Source organism: Chlorocebus sabaeus, chromosome 17, assembly GCF_047675955.1.
Source record: "Chlorocebus sabaeus isolate Y175 chromosome 17, mChlSab1.0.hap1, whole genome shotgun sequence".
Lineage (NCBI taxonomy): Eukaryota > Metazoa > Chordata > Mammalia > Primates > Cercopithecidae > Chlorocebus > Chlorocebus sabaeus.
In genome coordinates this window covers 30,538,785-30,562,011 of record NC_132920.1, presented here as the reverse complement: position 1 = coordinate 30,562,011, position 23,227 = coordinate 30,538,785, and the positions used below count along the sequence as shown (strand labels likewise).

At 55.6% G+C, this 23,227-nt stretch overlaps 1 protein-coding gene across 26 annotated transcripts; it reads right to left on the bottom strand.

Moving 5' to 3' along the window:
* Positions 1-497: 497 nt before the first annotated feature.
* DDR1 (discoidin domain receptor tyrosine kinase 1) lies at positions 498-22,309 on the bottom strand. 26 transcript variants are annotated; one of them, XM_073005810.1, is made up of 20 exons: positions 18,018-18,067; positions 16,285-16,450; positions 15,305-15,359; positions 12,108-12,234; positions 11,912-12,014; positions 11,491-11,719; positions 9,808-9,955; positions 9,447-9,546; positions 8,424-8,610; positions 8,070-8,316; positions 7,482-7,577; positions 7,222-7,373; positions 5,959-6,124; positions 5,122-5,232; positions 3,782-4,026; positions 3,497-3,624; positions 3,051-3,269; positions 2,339-2,573; positions 1,615-1,764; positions 498-1,498 (listed from the first exon to the last, which is right to left on the bottom strand). In XM_073005810.1, the coding sequence occupies exons 4-20, from the start codon at positions 12,190-12,192 to the stop codon at positions 1,358-1,360; spliced, it is 2,742 nt and encodes a 913-aa protein (XP_072861911.1). In that variant the 5' UTR covers positions 12,193-12,234; positions 15,305-15,359; positions 16,285-16,450; positions 18,018-18,067; the 3' UTR covers positions 498-1,357. The 26 variants fall into 26 exon arrangements, with proteins under 26 accessions (XP_072861911.1, XP_072861907.1, XP_072861910.1 ...); XM_073005806.1 differs by lacking the exon at positions 15,305-15,359 and adding an exon at positions 17,764-17,924 and having other exon boundaries at positions 18,018-18,060; XM_073005809.1 differs by lacking the exon at positions 18,018-18,067 and adding an exon at positions 17,764-17,964.
* Positions 22,310-23,227: the final 918 nt, after the last annotated feature.

Sequence of the window (23,227 nt, the reverse complement as noted above, 5' to 3'; positions counted from 1 at the left end):
TGCCACCACGCCATGCTAATTTTTGTATCTTTAGTGGAGATGGGGTTTTACTATGTTGGCCAGGTTGGTCTCAAACTCCTGGACTCAACTGATCTACCCACCTCAGCCTCCCAAAGTGCTGGGATTACAAGGGTGAGCCACTGCACCTGGCCCATTTTATAGGTTTTAAAACCTAATTCTGAGGAGTACTCAGTAGACCGCTACACACTGCCAAATGGGCTTATGGCACAAAAAAGGTTCAGCACCCCTGGCCTGACTGCATTCCCTCCAGGCCTCCAGCAGAGCACCCCTATGAGTTGAGAAGGTTCATGTACTCACACATTCATGCATCACCTGAGGTCCCACAGGCAAAGGCCTGGATTATGCAGAAACAGAACACAATGCTGGGCAAAATAGGTGATGGGAAATGGAATGGGGAGAGGGAGGAAAAAAGGAAGATGGGAAGTGGGTTCAGAGGGAGGTGCAGGAGGCAGTTACCAAGGAACCCACTCACACAGTTGTGGAAAACTCAACCTTTATTATTACCTGCCTAGTGCAGGGGATTAAAATTGCCTCAAGCTAGGTCCATATATTAGTGTAAAAATCTGTGTCTCTCCCCCCAAAAATGTACAAACCCCAAGTGATTATAGAAAAATCAATGTGGCAGCTACACTAGAGATGTCCAACCCCAAGGCTACGGGCTGTTGCTCCCTCTTTCCCACTAATCCCAATATTTACTCCACAGAAACGTACAGGCTTAGAGAAGTTCTAGCTACAAGACTGCAGGTGGGAAGTGGGGGTGACTGAGGGCTGGGGCGGGGCTACCCCCAGGTCCAGTGTTTCAGGTGATGGAGGTGGAAGAAGCCCAAGCTGAGAACAAGTCCCGGAGCAGGCATAAGGGAACATTTTCCTCTCCTTCTTGTCCTCTTCACCCCCAGATTCTCAGCCAGTGGGGTCCAGTGTGTGACAGGGAGAGAGAAGCTGGGGGCGCAGCCACCTCTCCAGGAATCAGTGTTGTCCAGTGGGGCCCAGGTGCTCCAATGGGCCATGTCCAGTGTCTATCCTATATTTCCCCCCACCCCTCCCCAAGGGAGGGCTAGAGGAGGTTGGAGAGGATCCCATCCACAGGGCCAGCTGGGTGGGTGACAGGGGCTTCTGGGAAGGAAGAACAGGAAGGGGACATGAGAGCGTGTCCAGGAAGGGGAGAAGGGGCATCAGCTCCCTAGGTGGGCCCAGCCCACCTGCAGTCTCACTGCCTCTATTAGAGGTGATGGGCTGTCGGGAGGGGAAGGGCAGAGATGCCATTAGGTCCTCTTGTTTTAGTGTCACTGGCTTCCCCTGGATCGCTCCCTGAGGGAGGGGCAGCTGGATGTGTGATTCACACCGTGTTGAGTGCATCCTCTGCCAGGAACCGATGCAGCTGGGAAAAGGGTGGTCGCTGCTCAGACTCCCGGCTCCAGCACCGAAGCATCAGCTCATATAGGCCCTGCGGGCAGGCAGGCGGCCGGGACAGGTACACCTGCATTGTGGCAGTGTGGATGAGAGGCAGGGAACAAATATTCTTTAGTCTCCAAGATGACAACTGCCCCTTCTGTCCCCCACCTTGGACCCATCTTCCTTCCCCTCCACTCTGACCTGCCGGCCCTGGTCCCGGAAGAACTCCCCCGCGTTCTCGATGACCTGCTCGTCGGTGAGCTGCCCAAAGGGCTGGGCCCTGCAGAGCATCAGCACCTCCCACAGGGTCACGCCAAAGGCCCACACATCACTCGCAGTCGTGAACTTCCCCTGGGATGCAGAGAAGGCAGCAAAAACAGACATCAGGCAACATAGACCCTCCTCCCTTCCTGTCGGAAGCCCCAGATCCACTCTGGGCTCCACTCAGGCCTGATCCCTCCCAACGCCAGGCTCTCCACTCTGCTCCGCTGGCCACCTTTTTCAACTCCTCTCCCTCGGGTTCTGCCTTTCCTCTCCATGCTCTGGTCCTCTCTCCAGGGCCCTGGCCCACCTCTTCCTTCTGCTACTCCTTCCTCTCCATCCACCCCCACTTTCTGGTCCTGACCCTCAGTCTCCCTACGCACCCCCTTCTGTCTCCAGCTTCCTCCCCCTACCTTGTCTCTTGAGCTCTCTGCCACCCTGTCTCCAACCCCAGTACCCACTCTTGGCTCCTGGACTCTTGCCCATCACACTGCAGCTCCTGCTTTCCCCAGTCCCTTGGGCTAGGAGAACCTCATTTTACAGATGAGATTCTGTAAAATGCAACCCAGAGAAAGTGCGTGACTGATAGAGACCAGGGCTGCGAGTGGCGGCCAGTGTTCTCCCACCTGCCCTGCCCCAACCTGGCTGTCCTCGGGCTGCTCACCATGAGGATGCACTCCCAGGCCATCCAGCGGATGGGCAGCACTGCCCGGCCCTGCACACGGTAATAGTCCCCAGCATAGAGGTTCCGGCTCATGCCAAAGTCTGCGATTTTGATGGTGAAATTTTCCCCAACTAGACAGTTCCGCGTGGCCAGGTCGCGATGTACAAAGTTGAGTGTGGCCAGATAGCGCATGCCGGAGGCGATCTGGGCTGCCACATGCAACAGCATTGGGTAGCTGAGAAGGGAACCAACAGAAGGTCACTGGGGGCAGCTTCGCAGATTCCCATCCAGGAGAGGAAAGAGAGCCCACTCCCCGGGCCCGGTCACTCCGGTTCCCCATGTGGAGGTGGCATGCCCATGTGAGGCCAAGGGTCACTTCCGTCTCAATCTTCCAGGCCTAGCCAACCCTAGGGGGCTCTTCTTCTATTGTGCTCCCCAATCTGGACTCAGAGGGGAGTGAGGGTGACAGAAAGCAGAAGGGACATCATGGCAGGGCCCAAGTCCCTTCACCACTCTTGCGTAGTCACCTCCAGCCTTTCTGTCCATGTTCCTGGGTTAACTTGTCACACGTTCCTTATTCCAGGCCCTCCTGGAACCTCTCCCTGCCTTCCTACCCCCATGCTCCCCTCTTTTCCTCGAGGCTGAAGCAAGGGGAGAGGAAGAGACCCCCTTGGGGAATTCTCAGCAAGGCCCAGCCTGGGTAAGCAGGTACCTGATGGTGGGCCCCTGCGCAGCCTGCCCATCCCCAGGGGCCCCCTCAGCTGCCTTGTCCTCCAGCTGGTGGGCGCTGAGGAACTGGTTGAGGTCGCCGTTCTCCATGTAGTCAGTAATCATGCAGAGGGGGTCGTCCTGCACACACACGCCCAGCAGCCGGATGATGTTTGGGTCCTTGAGCCTCGACATGATCTTCACCTCTTTCAGGAAATCATTCCTGGAGAACAAGGAGAAGGTGAAGAGGAATGCCGAGTGGGCGGCCTGCACCTTCCCCCGCCCACCTCCTTCCTCAGGTGGACCAGGCGTCCCCACCCCCAGCGTACATGCAAATCCCCTCCCAGAAACGCCACTCCTCTGTTGAGCTCTGCCATTGTTCTCTCCAGGTGGCTCCCCACTCTTCATGGCCTCCCGTCCCTTCTTCCAGATGCCATCCCTGGTCCTCACCTGGCATTCTTGGTGGCATCTGGCCGTAAGATCTTGACAGCTACCAGCAAGGGGTGTCCCTTACGCATATTAAGGGGGCAGTCAAGACTGACCAGATCTTGAGGGCTGTCGACCTCACACAGGTGCACCTGGAGAAAGAAGTTCATTTGCTAGGCGATCACAGGGTCAAACGGATTAACATGGTCACAAATGACTAAGGTTCCTGGCCAGGGGACTGTGCAGGCATGGCATCAGAGCACCCAATAGGCCAGACACTACTGATGGCTGGGTAGGCACCCTCCTTACCTCCCCAAACTGGCCCTCGCCAAGCTTCTCTTTGAAGCGGAGCCTCGATCGAGGGAAATCCACTCTGGGGGGCCCATCCCCGACTGCCCCTGGGGGCAGTGCAGGCACAGCATAGGTGTTGCCCCCGGTGACGCCCTGCAGGGTAACAATGTCAGCCTCGGCATAATGGGGGACGCTGTTCTGGGGAGGTGGGGGCAGAAGCGGGGCACCTGGCTTCTCAGGCTCCATATAGTCCCCACTGTAGGCTGCAGGGGTGAGGGGAAAGAAGACAGGACGAGGCATCAGGAACAGCCCGAGAGCTATAGTTCCCCACAGCTCAGCCTCCCGGAGGGCCCCGTGTCTCCCAGTCGAGTGAGAAACTGGGTCTATGCTGTATCTTCCCAGTATTCCATGCACCGACCTCAAACCAGGAAGACACTGGCATGGGATGAGAGTTAGCTGTTCCAGAGGTTTTCAAGGCAATGAATATGGTTGAGCAAAACTGTCATAGAGTCTTACTCTTTAGGGCCTCCCTAGGGTCTCTCAAGAGACCATGAGATAAATCTTGGCTGGAAGAATTTTTCCCCAGGAATTCTCCCACCTCAGGATAGTCCCAGCATCCAGGCACCCTCCACCTTCCAAACCCTTGTCCCGTTCACCACAGCTCCCTCCCCTTCACTTAGCTGCTCTCCCGTGGCTACTGCCTGGCTCCTCCTGGGGCCAAGCCCTCCCAGCCCTTTCAACCCAACACACCAAGCTCAATGACAAGCAGAGACAGGCACACAGAGAGGAGAGAGGATAACGGCTGCTCACAGCCCCAACACAAGTTGTCTACAGACAAGAGAGGAAGCAGAGCTGTCCCCTCTTAGCCCTGGGGAAGGGGCCACAATGAGAAGGCAACACCGAGGACAGGAGGGGCAGACGGAAAGGGTCGGGGCGTGAGCCTTCACCTCTGGGACTGCAGAGAGAGGACATATGTGGGGGAGAGGGCAAGCGCCGGGGTGAGAGCCCTCCTCACAGCTCTAGAGAGAGCAGAGAATAAAGGAGGAGTTACAATAGTCTGGGGCCACCACAGCAACCTCCTGTCTAGCTCTGGAATGCCGAAGAGATGGTGTTGAAGAGGAGGAGGGAGAAGAGCTGGGGACCAGTAAGCTTTCTACTCTTCAGCTCAAGGTGGGGGGCTTTAAAAAGAGCAAGCAGCAGCAGAGATGAGCTAAGGTCACAAGAGCTTCCTCCTTGGGAGCTCAGGAGAGCAGAAGAGGCCACAGTGGGGAGAGGAGGAAGTGCAAGGTGTGAGGGCTTTTCCCTGCCCCAGTAGAGGTATGGGGAGCCTGGCGGAGCCCAGGGGCAGAGGGGCTTACCCTGGGTGTTGGTGGGTTTGGCCCAGGTGGGTGTGGGGGGGCCCGGGCCTCGAGGGGGACGGGCGTAAGTGGCCAGAAGGAGGCGGTAGGCTGGATTGGAGAGCAGCAACGCTGTCGGGAGAAGGAGGAGGGGAAACACGGGGAAGGGATGAGACTCAAGGCTAGACAGACAGGGAGACCTTGAATAGGGCAAGACCAGGACTGACGGGATGACTGCATTAAGAGACAGACAGAATAAAACAAGGATCTGCAGAGTGACGGATGGCTGGCTGGATAATGAATGGATGGACAGATGGGATATATGAATAGATGGATGGATGGTAAACAGATGTTTTGTTGGATGGATGGATAATAGATGGATAGATGGATAATAGATGGATAGATGGACAGATGGATGATGGATATGGGTGGATGGATGGATGAATAGATTTATGAATATAGACAGAAGGATAGATGATGGAGGATTGATGGATGGATGCAAGGGTGTATGGCTATGGAAGGAAGGATGGGTGATAGAAGATGGACGGATAGAAGGAACAAACATGGTGAGTCTAATACAAAGCAGAGGGGCCAGGGAGACACAATGAGAGGGTACAACAAAGAGATGTCTGTGGGACACAGACGGGATAGGAACACGGGGGACTGTGGGTAATCCATGCGGAACTCTTGAGACACTACATGATAGGGACAAAGAGTGATATAGGCAGTAACCAGGGGCACGGAAAGAAGAAAACAAGTGGAAACTGGGGAAGACAGGGAAAAAAGAGAATGGGAAAGGGTTACAGTAAGAAAACAGCGGAGAGGACAGAGGTGCGACTGGAACAAGGCGAGTCTTACCAGAGCCATTGGGGACACAGGGAGCGGAGTGGGGCGGATTCCCACGAGGCCGGGGCTCCTGGTAGGGGGGTGGCTCTCTAGGACCTGGGCGGTTGTTGATGAGGATAGTGTCCCCAGGAACAGAGAGGTGAACCGTCAGCTCCTCTTCCAATACCCTCCGCTCAGCCTTGTCATGGGGAATGGGAGGCGTCACCCGTGTTGCTCGGCACACACGGCCTGGCCCTCTGCTGTGTCCATCCCTGCGTTGCCTCCCTCAGCCCTCACAAGAGCCCTACAGCTGTAGATACTATCAGCACCATCTTTAACAAGTAGAGAAACTGAAGCTCAAGAGCATGGAGGTAACTTCCCTGTCCCACAATGAGATTCCAACCCTCATCTGTCCAGTCCATAACTATCAACCTTTTTTGTTTGTTTGTTTGTTTGTTTGTTTTTGGAGATGGAATTTCGCTCTTGTCGCCCAGGCTGAAGTGAAATGGCGCGATCTCAGCTTACTGCAACCTTCCACCTCCTGGGTTCAAGAGATTCATGCCTCAGCGTCCCGAGTAACTGGGATTACAGGCATGAGCCACCATGCCTGGCTAATTTTGTATTCTAGTAGAGATGGGGGATTTCACCATGTTGGCCAGGCTGGTCTCGAGCTCTTGACCTCAGGTGATCCTCCTGCCTCGGCCTCCCAAAGTGCTAGGATTATAGGCGTGAGCAACCGTGTCCAGCCATCAACCTTAATGTATATTCCTGCCATTGGACTCCAACTGGAAGACGTGGCCTGGGGTGTGCCAGACATCTTCCCTTTACCCCTCCAGTCCCACTCTCCGCCTGTCTCCACCCTGCTTCTGCCCCAAGGCTGACCAGTGTAGACTGCACCAACAGGCCTCGTTTGGGTTGGCCAGAGAGGAGCCTGGCAGGAATTTGGGGCAGAAAGTGAAGTCAGGGCATCTATTCTCCCAGGCCCTCCCTGATGGGTAGGCACGGGCCAGCTGCATCCCAGGACCAAAGTCTACTGCCCCTGTCAAGGCACCCTCTCCACAGACTCTCTCCTCTGGGTCATGGTATTTGCCGCCTCCTCTCCGCTGAGCAGACCCGGGACTCGGGAGCAGCCCTCCTTGTGAGCCCCATCCCCTCCTTGACATGGTGTAAGTGGTCTCTTTACTAAGCCCTCCTCTTGGAATGCTAGTGGGCTATGCCCTGCAGGCCCCATTGGACCCTGGCTCGTGCTGGGGCCTAGCCTCCCCCCACCACTCCACAGGCCGCAGCTGTGCCCACCTTGCTGAGGAGCCTGCGCCAGTGCAGCCGCCAGAGCATGAGGGCAATGATGAGCAGCAGGAGCAGGATGATGGCCACCAGGCAGCCGATGAGGATTGCGGTCGGGCTCCCCTCGGCCTTGGCCACGGGCTGCTGGCCCCTGGGCTCCAGCTCTGGCGGAGGCAGCAGGGTCAGCACCACAGGAGGGTCCCACCCTAGCCGAGGGGGAGGCCCAGGGAGAAGGGTGCAGAGGGTCCACACGCCCACCCAAGGCTGCTCACCCAAGCTGCTGAAGTTGGTGGGAGGTGGGCCAGGCGGCCACCAGGGGGCTGGTGGGAAGGTGCCTCCCAGTGCCGGAGAGGAATTGTTCACCACATCTGGGGAGAAGGAACAAAAAGAAAGGAGGGAGGTAAATGAGGAGGAGACCCAAGGGAGGCAGTGGATTGCTGTGCAAAGGAGCAGAAGCATGGGTGATTCTCAATAGACAACCACTGACCAGTGGGGGTTGGGGGAGCAGGGTCCTGGAAGTCCCCAGCTGTGGTGGGTGTTAACCCTATAGTTGCTGGACTGTGGGGAAGCGAAGGACAGTTATCTGGAGGCTTAGAGGGTATTTCTCAACTAATACAGAAGTATTTCAATATTTTAACAACTAATACTGTCATACTAGCTCAATAACAGTCATGGGCGAGGGGCTTACAAAGGAAAGATGGATATGCAGAGAAAAGGAGGCAGAAAGGGACTCAAGCTATTTGGGGTACCCCTAATTGAGAAGTTTCGGTGGGTGATGGGTGGCTATGATGCAAGGAATGAATATTTTGGGGACACTGCAGGGTTAGGAATGAAATCAGTTGTCAATTTCAGGGACTTACCAGAGATGAAGGAGATTTCGCTGAAGAGTAACCAGGGCCCCGCAAAGAGGAAGCGGCACTGCAGAAAGCGAGCCACACGGCCACCAAGGGGCACTGAGACAGCCCGGGCTCTGGGGTCCCCCAGGTTGCCCCCCAGGTTGTGGCGCATAGGCTCCCCCTCCCAGGCCATGGCAGGGCCACGCCGGAAGCGACATTCCACCCCGCCAGGCAGACGGGCTCCCAGCGTGTGCATGTTGTTACAGTGGACCTGGGGGGAAGGGAAGAGGGCACAAGGTCAAGGCTAGGAGTGCTGGGAGCACCCCAATGGCACCACCCATGGCTTCAGAGCCCTCCTCGAGAGCCGGACTCACTCACCTGCATGGCCTGGAAGGCCCTCAGCCGGTCAAACTCAAACTCCATCTCCACGTAGCCACTGGAGAAGCTGTGGTTGCTCCATCCCACATAGTCATAGCCTGGCCAGACCCGTAGCTCCTGACTCTTCCTAAAGTCATCCAGCCCCACCACGCCATCTGCCAGCTGGCCCAGACCCCCATACTGCAATCTGGAGAAGGGACCAAGGAAGAGGAAGTTGGAAGGGAAGAGGGTCTTTTTTTTTTTTTTTTTTTTTTTTTTTTTTTTTTTTTTTTTGAGACGGAGTCTCGCTCTGTCGCCCAGGCTGGAGTGCAGTGGCGCAATCTCGGCTCACTGCAAGCTCCGCCTCCCGGGTTCACACCATTCTCCTGCCTCAGCCTCCCGAGTAGCTGGGACTACAGGCGCCCGCCACTGTGCCCGGCTAATTTTTTCTATTTTTAGTAGAGACGGGGTTTCACCATGGTCTCGATCTCCTGACCTTGTGATCCGCCCACCTCGGCCTCTCAAAGTGCTGGGATTACAGGCGTGAGCCACCGCGCCCGGCCAGAGGGTCTTAATATCCAGGCACTCTGCCCCGTCACCCCCCGGCACAGTGGCCCAGCAAGCCTGGCTCCCGTCCACTAGTCCCATTCCCACCCCACCCCACACTCATGCAGCTGGCTCTGCTCTTCTCTCCACCCCTACCCCAGCTGTATCACAGGTACTTTGCAGGTCACATCCAGCACACCACCACCTGTAAGGGGCACCATTTCAATCTGTGATGTGCATATTTATTGCAGCAATTTCCAACAATGTGTGTTAGCAAAGAGGTGCCTTTTTTGTACAGTGTCATATGGGCTAGTGGTCACCCAAGTCCTACCCTCTGAGGCCCCACCCAACCTATCCCTCTTCTCAATTCTTCCATCTCACTCCCCACCCTACTTACCATCCCCCCTACACACACACACACACACACACACACACACACACACACACACAGTCCTCCCTCCCACCCCAAACTCCACGTCCTGCAGGGGTCTGTCTTACCCGCCCATGGTATGTCCATCATAGGTGGAGTCGTTGAGGTACACAGCCTCAGATAAGTACATTGTCTGCCCCACAGGGGCGGTGTAAGACAGGAGTCCATCTGGGGCAGGGTGAGAGGATGGGGATCAGAGGCACGAAGGCTCCATCCCCCATCCCTGCATCAGGCCTGGGCAGGTTTCAGGTCCCTTCTCGTATCTCTCCACTGGCACATTGGCATGGAGGAGACAATGCCAGCGAGCCCCCTCCTCAGAGTGACAGTTTCCCAGCAGGAGAAAGGGAATCCTGGATGCCCATTCTCCACACTCCCCACCCTGCACTCCCCTGCTCAGGAAACAGATTTCCAGGGAGCTGGGCCACTCACCCCTCCAGAGGCAGCCATAGAGCTCCACCCGCAGACAGACGCTCATGACCCGGTCAGCCCGGGGGTAGAAGCGAACCAGTCGGGCAACCATGGGGGGCCCAAGGTCCTTCAGCACTACTCCCTCAGGGTCCTCATTGCCTGAGATCACCTGTGGGCCAGGAAACGGGGTGCGTGGGAAGGGGTCCAGGTCAGATCTTATTTCCCAGCCACCAGCTGCTCCCTGGCCCAGCCCACAGTGGCCACTTAGAGACCCGTGAGGGGTGGCACTGAGCACACAGCACTGTGGGGCGCAGCCAGGCATGGGTGAAATGAAGATCTGCAGCTGAGACCTCTGGCCCTTTTGCAGCTCTGATGTTCTGTCCTCAGACTCCAGGCTCAGCTGCCCTCTTCTCCTTGTCTAGCTCCATCCATTTGTCTCCCAGCCTATCCTCCCATTGTGCCCAGATTCTCCCCAGTCCTCACAGCCCTGCACCCCTGCCTCAGCTTCCCCTTAATTTCAGCCCATTCCCTCTGTTCATTCAGCAGAAGGTGGGTGAGTGCCCGCTCTGTGCTAGGCACGTTCTCAGTGGTGAACGTCACTCCCCGCCCTTGCAGGACTGAATCCTAGCAAGGGAAACAGCTGCGAAGAACAAGAGGCAGGGTGTATGGACAGAGCAGTGCGGTGGGTGGCCAGAAAAGGCTCTCTGAGGAGGTGACACCTGGCGGAGAACTGAATGGGGTGAGGGAGAGCCTGTGGTTATTTGTGGGAGGAGCTTTGCAGGCACAGAGAAAACGTCCGGAAGCTGTGGGAACGAGCCCTGGCTTGTTCCAGCAACAACGAGAAAGGCAGTGTGGCCAAGGAGGCGCAAGGAGCCAGTGATGCAGGCAGGAGCCAGGTCAGGCTGAACATCCCGCACCAGCTAGGGGCTCAGCTTTTGTTCTGGCAGAGTGGAAAGCCAGCACAGGGGAGTCGGCTAGGTGTGACGTATCTGATTTACATGCTTTAAGGTCCACTTGATGCAGCCCCCCAGGTGGAAATCTGGCTCCAGGCAGAAAAGGGCAGAAGCAGGGAGACCCATTTGGCATCTACTGTACTCATCTAAGCTGGAGATGGTGGGCGGGTGGCCTAGGGCAGTAGAGGTGGAGTGGTGAGGAGTGACTGGACTCAGGAACACTATGGAGGTAGAACGGACTGGGCTGCTGATGCTTTGGAAGGAGGTGAGAGAAAACGAGGAATCAAGGATATCATCTTAGCTTATAGCCTAGGCAACCAGGCAATGGTGATCCCACTTCCTGAGCTGGAGAATGCCAGGGGAGGAGCAGGTTTAGGTTAGGAATGGGAATCAAATTCAGCTTGGGAAATTAAAGGTACGTTTGAGATGCCTATTAGACATCTAGGTGGCTGGCTACAATGCTTGTAATCCCAGCACTTTGGGAGGCTAAGGTGGGAAGATCGCTGAGCCCAGGAGCTCAAGACCAGCCTGGGCAACATAGCAAGACCCCATCTGTTTAAAAAAAAAAAAGACATCTAGGTGAAGAAGTCCAAAAGGTAGCCAGGTTTGCAATACTGTTTGGAGCTCAGCTGAGAGGCTTGGGCTGGCGATTATATAAACTGGAGAGTCGTCAGTGTATAGGTGGTGTTTACAGTACAGCTGGAAGTGAGGAAAATCAACCTCCTCTGGGTGCTGCCTCTGCCAGCCTCACCTCCTGACCCCAGCGGTCCTTCCAGTCCATCCAGCGGCGACCGTCCCGGGAGTAACGCAGCCGGTAGCTCCGGGAGAATTCCTTGCCCAGGCCCCCAGCATGCCGTCCCTGGGTGCCCACCAGAGCCACCAGGTGCAGCCGTTGTAGATCCACCTGCAAGTACTCCTCCTCCTTGGGAAACACCGACCCTGCGGGGCACCAGGCCCCATCCCCGTCACTGCTCTCCAACCTGAGAGGGTGAAGAGGGGCACAGAGAACGTCTGGCCCCAGGTCTGCCTCTATCTCCAGTACTTAAACCCCACTTCATTCGCCCCTCAGACTGCAGGGCTTTCCCTAGCACGGGCAGAGGGGTTGGAGGGGAAGTAGAGGTCCCAGGGGCTCCCCTCGGGGCAGCTGCAGGTGTATCAGGTGTGCCAAGTACCTGCTGTGGCGGGCGGCAGTGGAGTCTGACCAGGAGCTGGAAGCAGAGATGTCACTGTCTGGGATGGTCCGGTCCTGCATGCCCAGGGCATAGCGGCACTTGGCTGAGTAAAAAGCAGGCATGTAACAGGTCAAGGCCCCCAACTCTCTACCTCCCAAGCCCTGGCCCTCAGGGACCCATGATTCAGTCTCCTCACCAGGATCAAAATGTCCCTTCATGTCAGCATCTCCACTTGCCACCAAGAGCAGCAGCAGTAAAGACGAGAGGGCCCCTGGCCCCATAGCTCCTGATCCCTCGGGCCTAAGGGGGTGGGGGCAGCATCTCTGCAGGGGATAAAACGGGTGGTGGGTAAGTTAATCAGGGGACTGAGTCATAGCTGACAGCAACAGACAGAATGGGCCGCTTTGGGGATAATAACAGTAAAACAACAACAACAGTCATTGTTTAACAGCATCAGCTGTATTTTTAGAATGCTTCCCCTGTGCCAGACACTGGCCTAAACCCTTAAACAGAATCCATAATTTTATCTTCACAGTCACTTCATAAGGTAGATACTATTACTATCCATATTTAACACATGAAGAAACTAGGGCAGAGATCAGTTAACTTCCTGAAGCCCCATTTCTGCAATCAAGAATGGGCAAAATACCCCCATAGACAATGGCTTAGAACAAACAAGTGTGCAAAAAATGTTATAACACACACAACAGGAAAAGGTTTAATAACTACAATAAACTAAGGCCCCTTAGGAACTGACAAGAAAAAATGTATAAGTAACCCAATAAAGAAACAGCCAAAGAATTTGAATAGTCATTTCACAGAAAAGCAAAGCCAAATTGCCAACATTTTTTTTATGGTCAAATTCACTAGCCTCAGGGAAATACCACGCAGATTGACTAGATATTTTTTTACGGCTGTAACATATAAAAGTGGTGGAGGGTGAAGAAAAGGGAGGCACCATGCTCGATGGCAGAAATGTAGCGTTATCCTCTATTAGGAAAGGGATCTAGCAATGTCTATTATAATTTAAAAAGCACATCCTCTTCAACCCAGCATTCCCTCTCCTAATGATCTACCCAAATGGGAGACAGAAGCACCAGGAAGGAAGAACATATGTGCAGGGCTGGGTCTGGTAGTTCATGCCTGTAACCCCAGCACTTCGGGAGGCTGAGATGGGAGGATCACTTGAGGCCAGGAGTTAGAGACCAGCCTGGTCAACATAGCGAGACCCCATCTCTTTAAAAAAAAAAAAAATGAAAAATGAAAAAAGAAAGCAAAAAAAGAAGATGCTCAAAGATGTTTATTATGGCACCTTTTGTGAGACATAAATCTGTAAGATATGTGAACGCTCACAGGGGACAGGCTGGAATTAAAAAATAATAATAATAAGGTTTATGGACTACTCTGCAGCTATGAAAAGTAACAAAGAGGCAATAAATTCCCAACTTAGTGTAATTTCCTTGTGTATCTGTTGAATATGGAAAGCAACCTACAGAAGTATAAAAAATTATCCCACCTTTTGAAAACAGAACAAGCACCCATGTTTGTATATATACCTGTGTGTATGTCTAAAGGTAAAGAATATATAATAGAATATAACAATAGAATATAATATAACACGAGTTAACATGAATGGGGCAAAAGAAAAGCAAATAAAAAAAGACAGGTTGATTGTACTATTTTTCTAAATCCTATTACATAAATGCATTTATGTAAAACCATATGATATGTAAAAGAATATGAAATTCATTTTGAATTTTAAAAAATAAATGTCCCAGAAAAGGTTGGGCAATTCCTTGTTGAGGATATGATAGAATTAAACATCAGATAAGCCTGGACCAGCTGACCCTGCTGCCCTCCCACATAGGAGTCTAGAATTCTAAGACAAGGGCAGAGGGGACCCCAGCACCTTCCAGTCTTACTGTCCCCTAGAGCCCTCTAGGCCCAGGGTGGTCCCTGGACCATCAGCAGTACCTGGAAGCATGGAAGAAATCAGAATCTCAGGCTCACCCTTGACCTGCTGAATCAGAATCTGCATTTTAACACAATTCCCAGGTGATCTGTGCCCATTAAAGTTTCAAAATCCCTACTCTGTTCCTCAGGCCCAGGAAGCTTACCCCACATAAAACAATTCTAAATGGCATCTCCTTACAAACCCAAATAACTACTCTCCCCTCCCCTGTTGCAGGAAAAGCTGTCCTAACCTGTACTGGTCCCAGAGCCCCACAGTGAAGTCTCCAGGCCCTAGAGTCCTGAGGGACTCGACTGCCACCTCTTATCAGGTTCAGGGCATCTTGGGCCCAGTTATCCCTGCTCTGCCTTCCTGAGACCCAGACATCCAGTCCCCCCAGTTCCCACTTCCAGAAGGTGGCTGCCTCTGAGGGAATGAGGAAAGGCTGAGTTGCCTTGGAGATGAGGGCGGGTCTAAAGACAAGGAAGGCAGGTCACCCCAGGAGGTAGGAGGAGTGGGGGATACTCCCCCATCCCTTTGTCCTCCTTCAGCTGCTCCCACAATGCACTAGGGCAGGAATGTAAGAGGCAGCTGAGACCCCAGAGCTCTGAAGCAGCAGCTGAGGGGGATGACTGAGTTGTGGGGGGCACTCAGTTATCAAGGAGAGGCTAGAACCAGAAGGCATCACGCCTGGCCCCTTAGGGTCCAGTGCTAGGGAGCAGGCTGCCAGAGTCCCAGGAGACTGGCTCAGAATTCCTGGGTGCCACTCTCCACCCCCACCTCTCTCTGGAACAGCGGGGCTCTTGTTCCCCTGAGTAACCTTCATGCCTATCCCAGATGAGTCATCGGAGCCACACAGAGCCGAGAGGAGCCCGGGGCAGAGACACAAAGGCAGGCAGAGGATAGGAGGCAGGCGGAGACAGATCGAGAGCCACAATGCAAGAGGTAAATAGAGCAGGCTCAGAAACACGGGGCACAGAGCCAAGCAGAGGAGCACAGAGAAGCACAGAGCCATCTGGGCTGTCCGTTCTCCAACACCCCCAGTCACCTCATCTCTCTCCACTGGGTCTTCAGCCCATAGTCAGAGACACAGAGGGCAGGAGAGGACAGGCCCAGAAGACCTTCCCCAATCCCACCGCCTCCCACCCCATTACAACCAAAGACAAACCAGGGGCCAGGCCACCCTGCCTCAAGTCTTTCACACTCCTCTCCCAGCCCCCCATGTCCCACTCAGACAACACCCACACAGCTCTGTATACACACACACACACACACACACACACACACACACAGTGAGACACAGAAACTTACTGAACTGGCTGTAAACAGCGAGGCTAAATGTGGCATGCACACACCCCCCTCTCAGTGTCTCTGACAACCGTCACAGAGTTTCTGAGACAGAGCAAACACAGAAGCTCATGCACACATCAACCCGTCCACACCTTGGCATTCCTTCAAGTCCAACCCCATCGCTCAATGAATAGCCACTTCAGACACCTGTGAACATGAAATAACAGACACCACATGCTCCTGTGACCAGAAGACAGCATGAGACACACACGCCCAGGCCCTTGGGTACAGGATCCCCAGAGAACTGGGGCCCAGCCTCTAACACACACAGGTGACCAAGCCAGAGGGATGTCGAGGGGGCAGAGAACAGGTGGGCGCTGGGTGGGAAGAGTGGCAATAAGGACAACAGCCTTTCCCTGCCTTTCCACTCTCCTTTCACCTGTCTCCACTACACCACTCAGTCCTGGACACACCTACAGGCCCTCAGCAACAGCCAGCGAGCTTGGGCGCCAGCGTCTGGCTGCTGGAAGTACTGGGAAGAAATGTTCAGTCAGGAGCCAGGTGTGGGGGGTGGGACCCTGAGGATGGCGCTCACTGGCAATGACATTCTCTCATGCCAGAGCCAACTAACCATCCAGCCGGGAAGAGTGGTGTCACTGGTGGGTTATAGTGTCAGTCCCTCTTTTTGCTGGACTGTGACCAGGCTGACCAACTGGGTGTTGGCTGAGCGAAGGCTTAGCAGTCAGTAGATGGCCGCAGGGACTGGCCAGGTGGAGGGCAGGCCGTGCTCTCCAGGCGGTGATGAGCTGACTCAGTGGGGCTGCGCAGGAGCATCTCCTCCCGGGGCTCAGTACCTCCACACTGAGTGAAGGGGGACTTCCCTCCATGCTGGAGGCTCAAAGCTCTTTCTGGGAGGTCAGGGCTTCACCTCCCCCCAGCGCCCGCCCCCGGTTTTCAGATGGTAACCCAGAGCATCGGGGAGGCGGGCAGGGAGGCTTAGAAGAGCTGGACGACCAAGCACCGCCCGGGACGTCCTGCCTCCCCCGCCCCTCGCCCGGCAGCCGCTGCCGCGCGCCGCCACCCCAAGAGCCCCAGGCCTCCGCCAGCGGGGTCCGCCCGCCGCTCTCCCTACCTCTCATCGCTCCTCCCGGCAGACCCAGGCGTCCGACCCGGGAGCAGGGCCTCTTCGGCGGCAGGGCGAGGGGCGGGGGAGGCGGAGGGAGCCAGGAGCCAGGAGCGGGAGGCGCCGGCGGGGCTCGGGTGTCGGGAGGCGGCTCCCGCGAGCAGCTGTCGGGGGCCTGTTCCGGGGAGAGGAGCCAGGACTGGGGCGGCTCGGGCCCAGGCGCCGCCTCCCCCTCGCCTCGGCTCCCTCCCTTCCTCCTCCCGCTCCTCGCTCTGCTCCCTCCCCTCGGCCTTCTCGCCGCGCGTTCGGGCTCGCCGCCCTCCCTTCCCCCTCCCGGACCCAGTAGTCCCGGTGGCTCCCACGCCCCGCGCGGCGCTCCAGGCCCCGCGCCCGCCACGCCCACCCCGTGCGCCCGCGCCCGGCCCGGCCTCCCCCAGGTAACCCGCCCGCCGAGCCCGCCAGGGCGCTCCGAGGCCGCCCAGCCGCCCGCGCCGCTGCCCCCGGCCGGCTCCGCGCCCAGTCCCCTCCACCCACTCGCAGCCCACCCCCGCTTCCCACAACGAGAACCTCCAAAGCTGGCGCCCCAGGGGGCCGGCTGCAGTCCCGCTTAGTGCCCACGAGGGGAAGACGCCCCTCCTACTTCTGGGCTCGGTTCCTGGTGGGAGAGGCGAAGGGGAGCAGCCCCAGGGCACAGAGGAAGAAGCAGGTTCCCACAGGCTAGGCCCAGCCCAGCTGCCGGAGTTAGCCCCGAGAAGGGAGCAGGGCTCAGGTCTCAAGGCTCACCTGTCCAGCCAGGCCCCAGACAGCTCTTCTCACTCCACCAACCTTTGCTCCTCTCTCGCAGCCTGTGCGCTCCCGCCCCTACCACCCAACCTGGAAGGCCCCAGACCCTGAGGGCGGGCCCACTCTCTTCTAACCCCTTCCTCTCTAACCTTCTCCTCTCAGTTCTCTCTGCAGGGCCTTCTCGGGAACCCAGGGGTCCAGACGCCCAGGCCCTGATTCCCCTGGGATCCCAACGGAGTGGAGTGGGAGGGGGACTCAGGAGTCCTCAGGACAAGCCTCCCTCAGGTCCAGCCAGCTCTGGCCCTGGTGAGCCGGAGGGTCTGATCACTGGCCAGAAGAGGACAAAAATGAGGCCAGGGCAAAATCGGGTGGTCGGGAGGAGGAAGAAGAGGAGCAGGAGAAGGATGGAGGCACAGTGAAAATCACACACAGTCAAAAGGAAGGGGACCAAGAGACCCAGGGAAGATGACACAGTGACAATGAGTAGGCAAAGCAACTGAGAGAGCTGCTGGGCAGAGGATGGAGCAGGACAGAACTTGTGGTGGGAGGTGCTTCTCCCACTCCCCCCCTCAGCACTACCTCAGCCCCTCACCTCTCTCCACACCCCCACACCCGCTCACCACCTAGACAATGTCACGGTCACAGGAAGGTCTCACTCCACTGCACATCTCCACCCCAGAAACCTCACAGTAGATAAAAACATACCCTGCTTGCAGTCCCAGACAACGATCCCAAGAAAGAAACACGAAGTCCCAACCAGACAAGTACACAAAAGCACTACCAGGAAGAAGCTGGCCCTTGGGAAAGGCCGAGGCACACATGGGCACCAGTTCAGAAGCCCAAGGACGTTCCAACGGCTGAGGGACCTGCTAACAGACAGCCTCAGGGTCACTCGGAGAGCAGCTTCTTCCCGCCTCCGTGTCCCACCAAGCCCCCAGGGATTCCTCCGGAACACCTACCCCTCCAGAGACAGCAGCTGGGGAATCTAGGCCCAGGAGACGCTGGACTGGGGGTGGGGCCAGCCTGGGGGTGGGGCCAAGGCTTCCCAAGTCACCTCACCTGGCAGCACGCAGCCCCTCCTTCCAGGAGTTGTGCTCTGGGAAAGCCCCGACAGGCCTGCCAGGCAAGCTACAGCCCGTCATACCCTGGTGGGACATTCCACACCGCAGACCCACGCTGACCCCAGCTAAGTGGCATGACAGTGCCAGACAGAGGGGTCCACTGGGGAGAGCAGAAGGAGCTAGAGAGTCCTGAAAACTTTGTCCCTTCTTCTCACTGCCTCAGGAGAAATTCCTCGTGGTGATGCCCACCTCGCCCCAGCTCCAGGCTGGAGGAGTGGGAGGGATGCAAGGCTGGGGCCCAGTGGAGTCAAGTGACAACGGAAAGGGAGCTGGAGCCAGCTGGAATGCGGGACTCGGGCTTCCCGGGGGCCTGAGAGGGAAATCCCAGCCATCCTGGGGCCCAGAGAGCACCACCAAAGACCAAGAGGGCCTGATTACCCATCCGTGGTCCCCAGAGCCCATTCCACATCTCCTGCATCACTCCGAACCCCAGAACCCCAAAAGACCTTCTACCATCCCCTCCCATCCTGGGCTTCCCTCCCCTTCAAGCCAGTGGCAGCCTGCTGCCCAGCAAGGAGAGGACAGGAAACAGCTGAAAAAATGTGAGGAGAGGCACATAGGAGAGGGGAGAGGGCAGCTTCAGGCCTGCAGACCACCTGGCCACAGGAGGGAAGCCCAGCACGACCAGCGAGCGAGAGGACGGACCAGATGGGCCCCCCCACACACACTAGCCGCAGTGCCTTCTGAGAGCTGCAGTTGCCTCTCGGGGAGCAGGCTGGGTCAGCAGCTGGGGAGAGTGAGAAGTGACGGGTAGGAGGCAGGGTGAAGGAGTGGACAAGGTTTTGGGTATGAGTCAGACCTGATGCCACTGAATACAGACTGGAAACTGAGGCCAGGGAGTGAAGGAGGAGATTGAGATGACGTATCTCTGGGAGATGAAACCGCTCAGCTGTGGATGGGGAAGAAGGGGGCACAGGACCAGAAGAGGGAGAGGAGGCTGATGGTCAGATGGGGATGATGGTGAGGGAACTCCCAGAGAGACAGGAGATGGACTGAGGTCAAGGCCGAGGAGATGGGAGAGAGGAAAAGGAGGATGAAGACGGCCCACACAGCAAAAGGTGGGAAGTCCCAGGCGCTCAGAGGAGGAGACTGAAGTTTGGGAAGAAAAGGGCTGAACTGGATGAAGGAACTGAAGTGGACGTGGTGGGGAAACAGTGTTGGGAACAAACTCCTAAGAGAGGAAGGCAGGGAACTGAGGAGGCCTGAGAGCTGGGCAGACAGACCAAGGGAACAAGAAACAAGAACAAGGGAAGAGAAGGGGCTGGAGTGAAACAGAGTGGAAGGAAAGAGGAGGGAGACTGGGGCGCAAAGTGTGAAGCTAAGGGACACAGGGAGATGAGAAGAATAAAAGGCTGAGAAAGGAAGAGGCACCTGCAGGACAGACGGGGACACAAGGCCCAAAGAAAGAATCGAACCTGTTTCTGGACAATGGTCCCCCATTGGGGGACACCCTAGCTCCTCAGCCCATTTGCCACACCATGGCCCCCAACTCTATTCCCTGTCCTTCCCCTCCTCCCTGCCAAGTTCTGGGCTGCTCCCCTCCTCCCACCGCACCTCCAGCCTCCAGCCAGGACCGCCTGGTCCCTGCCCACAAGGGGAGGGCCCAGCTCCAGCGCCCACTCCTGCCCTCCCAGTTCATCTCTGGCTTCCTCCCTCTCACCTCCAGCTCAGGATTCTCTTAGGTCCCAGTCACCCCAGTCTCAGGCCTTTGGGGTTTCAGGTCTGGGGCTGCCAACACCGCCTGGCTTTGTCCGAGCGTCCAGGGCCCTGGGCCCAGGAGGAGCAGCTGCCCGGGCCAGCTGCGGCTGGCTTCGATGTGACCATGGCAACCAAGTCCCGCTCCCCTCACCGAGCCTCTAGGCCCCTGCAGAGAGGGACGGAGCAGCCTGGCTGGGGAGAAAGGGAGGGGAGGCTGAGAACTGTGAAACAGAACCAAAGGGAGACCCCAGACAAAGAAATCCCAGACAAAGAGAGATGAAGAGAGGCAGAGGAAGCAGAAAGCGACGTTGGGGGTGGTGGTCGGCAGCTCAGGCCCTCCAGAGGGGGAGAATCTAGGAGAGACAGAGAAAGGCAGAAGCAGGGGCTGACTTGAGGGGGAGAAGAGAGATTAGAATTGACTGGCAGAGGTCCTTTAGAGACTCCTTCTGGGCCCCTGAGAATTCACTTCCTTCCCGCAGGATTTTGCACCTGGAGAGAACCAGAATCCCGGTTTCTTAGTTGGCTGCCTCAAAAATATTATATATGGCGAGAGCTTCCCTCCAATTACACCAATGGCCATAGAAAATATCTGAGAACAAAAGGCACTCTCAGTTTTCACAAACAGCCCCATTTTCAAAACCTAAACCATTACCTTTTAAATACCAATGGCAATGGAGCCAGTTGCGGTAGCTCACGCCTGTAATCCCAGCACTTTGGGAAGCCAAGGAGGGCGGATCGCTTGAGCCCAGAAGTTCAAGACCAGCTTGGGCAACATGGCACAACCCCATCCCTACAAAAAATTAGCTGGGTGTAATGATGCGCACCAGTAGTCCCAGCCAAATCTGCCTTTCTGGCTTCACTCATGGGACGGACCCTTCTTCCGGGCGAGGCTGCATTTGGATGTAGCCATATTCACGCCTCCCTGTCTTTTGGCTCCTCCACTTCTCTGGTCAGGAATGGCCTTGCCTCATCTCTGCAAATCTTAGCACAACTTAAGGCCCAGTTCAAGCTCCAGCTCCTCCCTGAGGTCTTCCTGAGTCTTGCCTTATGTCCCACTCAGGAGGACCTGGCCTCCTCCTTCCCTGGGTTCCCACGACCCTTTCCAGCTCTGCCTATAGTACGGTGTTCTGTCTTCTGTGACTACATACATATATACGCCTAACACTCTCTAGACTGTAAAGGCCTGGAAGGTGGGGAGCGGGATCCGTTACTGAATGCATCTTTCATAGCTCTCGCTATCAGAGCCCTGCCCTATGCAAACTCTTTTTTTTTTTTTTTTTTTTTCCTGAGACAGACTTTCACTCTTGTCTCCCAGGCTGGAGTGCAATGGCGCATTCTCGGCTCACTGCACCCTCCACCTCTCGGGTTCAAGCGATTCTCCTGCCTCAGCCTCCCAAGTATCATTGAGTAGTTTGGCTTATTCTGAAGGTGAGGAGAAAGAACCTTGGGGTTTTGAGTTGGGAAATGACATGTTTAGATTTGTGTTCTTTTAAAAGTGGTTTTTGGAATCTGCACGTGGGATGCGGAGTTCAGAGTGATGGCTGAGGGGAAGGAGGAGTTAATCCCGCTATATCCTGCACATATCCCATGGTGCTCCCCTCAAGCCTCCAGCCAGGACAGCAGTGCACATTCTAGGTGTTTTTCATTGTTTTGTTTTGGTTTTTTTTTGAGACAGAGTCTTGCTCTGTCGCCTAGGCTGTAGTGCAGTGGCTCACTGCAAGCTCTGCCTCCCGGGTTCACGCCATTCTCCTGCCTCAGCCTCCCGAGTAGCTGGGACTACAGGCGCCCACCACCACGCCTGGCTAATTTTTTTTGTATTTTTAGTAGAGACGGGGTTTCACCTTGTTAGCCAGGATGGTCTCGATCTCCTGATCTTGGGATCCGCCCGTCTCGGCCTCCCAAAGTGCTGAGATTGAGCCACCGCGCCCGGCCTATGCTAGGTGTTTTACTAGCATTTTCAACCATCCTGTGTTTGCCTCCTCAGGGCCCTCTGACATGGGTGGGGCAGGGCTCTTCATAAAAAGAAAACCTTGTAATCCCAGCTACCCAGAAGCTGAGGCAGGAGAAGGGCTTGAGCCCCAGAGTTCGAGGTAACAGTAACTATGATCACACCACTACACTCCAGCCTGGGTGACGGAGCAAGACTCTTATCGCCAAAAAAAGAGTGAGAAAAGATAAAAAAGAAAACTAGGCCCAGAGGGACTGTGATTTACCTAAATTGCAATGGCAATTTAATTACCACTTAATGGCAAGTGGCTGCTTCCTACCCAGAACTTCCCCTAGATTCCTCCATCTCAGTCTTCCAAAAGGGAAAGGGGGATGTGGAATGGTTCCCTGGGCCTCTGGACTGGACCAAGCACTAAGCCTGGTGAGTCCTGCCTCTCTGGAAGCCGCACCTTGGTAAACTTACCGGAGTATTCTTTAGGCGTTATGGTCCAGGCAGTGAACAGGAAGGCCACTTGGGGGCGCTTGCTGCACAGATGACCAACTCCAATTACTGGAAAATGGAAAGAAAGTGAAAGCGGCGGGGAAAGAGATTCAGGCTTGGGCAGGGAATGGCGAGAAGAACCCCAAAGTGGCAGACCCGAGAGAGGTCAGAAAGGCTGACTGGAAGCCCCGGGCAGCTGCGGGGCTACTTAGGGTACAATGACCTAATTTGTACGTATCAGATATGTTGTCATTTATAGGCAGAATGTTAGAATCTTCACAATTGTCGTTTGCTGAAAAGCCTGTGGAATTCTCAGCAGCCTGTTAGGATCCCTGAGTCTTGCTGTGAGCCAGGCTCTGTCCTCAGCGCTTTCCAGAGTCATCTCGTTTGGCCCACACAGCAGTTCTGTGATGTGGCATTTTGAAACATGCCCACTTAGGGTAGAAACTGAGAATTAGAGAAGTTGCTCTCCATTCCCATCCCCCATACACACACAGTAAATGGCAGCTCTGGAATTCAGATCTCAGTTGTTCATTTGTTTTATAGAGACAAACTCTCACTCTGTCACCCAGGCTAGAATGCAGGGGTACCATTATAACTCAATGGAACCTCTCAAGCCATCCTCCCAAATAGCTGGGGCTCAGGCACCATCATGTCCTGTTATTTTGTATTTTTATTTTTTTGAGACAGTCTTGCCCTGTTGCCCAAGCTGGAGTGCAATGGCATGATCTCAACTCACTGCAACCTCTGCCTCCCATGTTCAAACGATTCTCCTGCCTCAGCCTTGAGAGTAGCTGGGATTATAGGCGCTCACCACCACACCCAGCTAATTTTTGTATTTTTAGTAGAGATGGGATTTCACCATGTTGACCAGGCTGATCTTGAACTCCTGACCTTGTGATCCACCCACCTTCACCTCCCA